Here is a 1,217-nt window from a genome sequence, read left to right as displayed (position 1 = left end):
ACCTGGCTATCACGTTTACGCAATATATGTGTCACCGAACGTGTCCCTGGAAAATTTCAAAGAAAAGATAGACTCAGTGTTCGGAGATGCGTCGATACAAAAAGGTGGAAAAATCATAGTCGGAGATATTAACAGTAAATCCCCCATGTGGGGTGCCCCTCGGCAGACAGAAGAGGCGAATATGTGGAAGAATGGCTATCACAATTAGCATGGACAGCAATGAACAACGGAAAACCAACCTTCGTGAGAGGATCGTCAAAAACGCACATTGATGTCACCCTTGTCCCGAATACATTCGCGAAGAAGATAACAGATTGGAATATAAAACATGAAAATCCATATACGTTGCATGGTCACATATATTTCAGAGTCAGCACTAAGATGCCAACAATAGAGGAGACACTGGAAGGGTGTCCATCTTCGATAAAGAACGGTTCATAAAGGACCTTACAGATAATATAAATGCCAGCTCAACAGGCAGTGGTACTGATATGTACAAAAAGGCGCTACAAGCTTTGCAACGGTCCAAAAGGACGGAAAAAGAAAAACAAACCACGCACCCATACTGGTGGAGTAGAGATGTGGAAGTCGCTAGAGGAAATTATCTGAGAGCACGCAGGAACTATACGAGAATGGGAAGAAGAAATCATGGAAACAGGAACTCAGAATGTGAAGAAATGAGAAAACTCGGTAATGAACTAAAAAAGATAATTAACAGAGAGAAGAGAGAAAAATGGAAAGATCTCCTTAGGAAACTTGACTTGGACATATGGGGCGACGCGTATAAAATCACAACAAACCATATGAAGTTTCGAAGCCTTCCCTACAAACTTTCGGCCTCGAGAAGAAGGCAAATACTACGCGACCTGTTCCCATTAGGGGGAAAACCAATAAAACGCACAGGTGGCCCTCGAACGTTCTTTGAACCCCTCCAGATGGAGGAACTGAAGACCGCAGTTGAATCCATGAAGGCAGGTAGGGCACCAGGTCCCGATGGTATGACAGCAGAAAACCTGAAAATAGTGTGTGAAATAGTGCCGGAACAGCTACTAGACATGTTCAACAAGCTGATCGAGGAAAGAATCTTTCCAAGTGTTGGAAGGAAGCAAAGGTTATACTCATACCAAAAAAAGGAAAAGACCTAGCGCTATCGGGGTCCCTTCAGACCCATCTGTTTACTGAATGTAATGGGAAAGCTCTTTGAGAGAATTATCACT

The 1,217-nt window shown here is 43.2% G+C and overlaps 1 protein-coding gene across 1 annotated transcript in view; it reads left to right on the top strand.

Annotated features, from left to right (window-relative positions):
* The first annotated feature begins 491 nt into the window (after positions 1–491).
* The window catches only part of LOC123680183, a 1,010-nt gene continuing 284 nt past the window's right edge, over positions 492–1,217 (top strand). Inside the window, exon 1 of the mRNA XM_045617961.1 lies at positions 492–1,111. Within this exon, the coding sequence (XP_045473917.1) occupies positions 492–1,111 (620 nt within the window). The remainder of the gene's footprint in view (positions 1,112–1,217) is intronic.

Source organism: Harmonia axyridis, chromosome 5, assembly GCF_914767665.1.
Source record: "Harmonia axyridis chromosome 5, icHarAxyr1.1, whole genome shotgun sequence".
Classification (NCBI taxonomy): domain Eukaryota; kingdom Metazoa; phylum Arthropoda; class Insecta; order Coleoptera; family Coccinellidae; genus Harmonia; species Harmonia axyridis.
The sequence above is the reverse complement of the archived record's forward strand: the minus strand, read 5'-3'. Positions and strand labels throughout refer to the sequence as shown.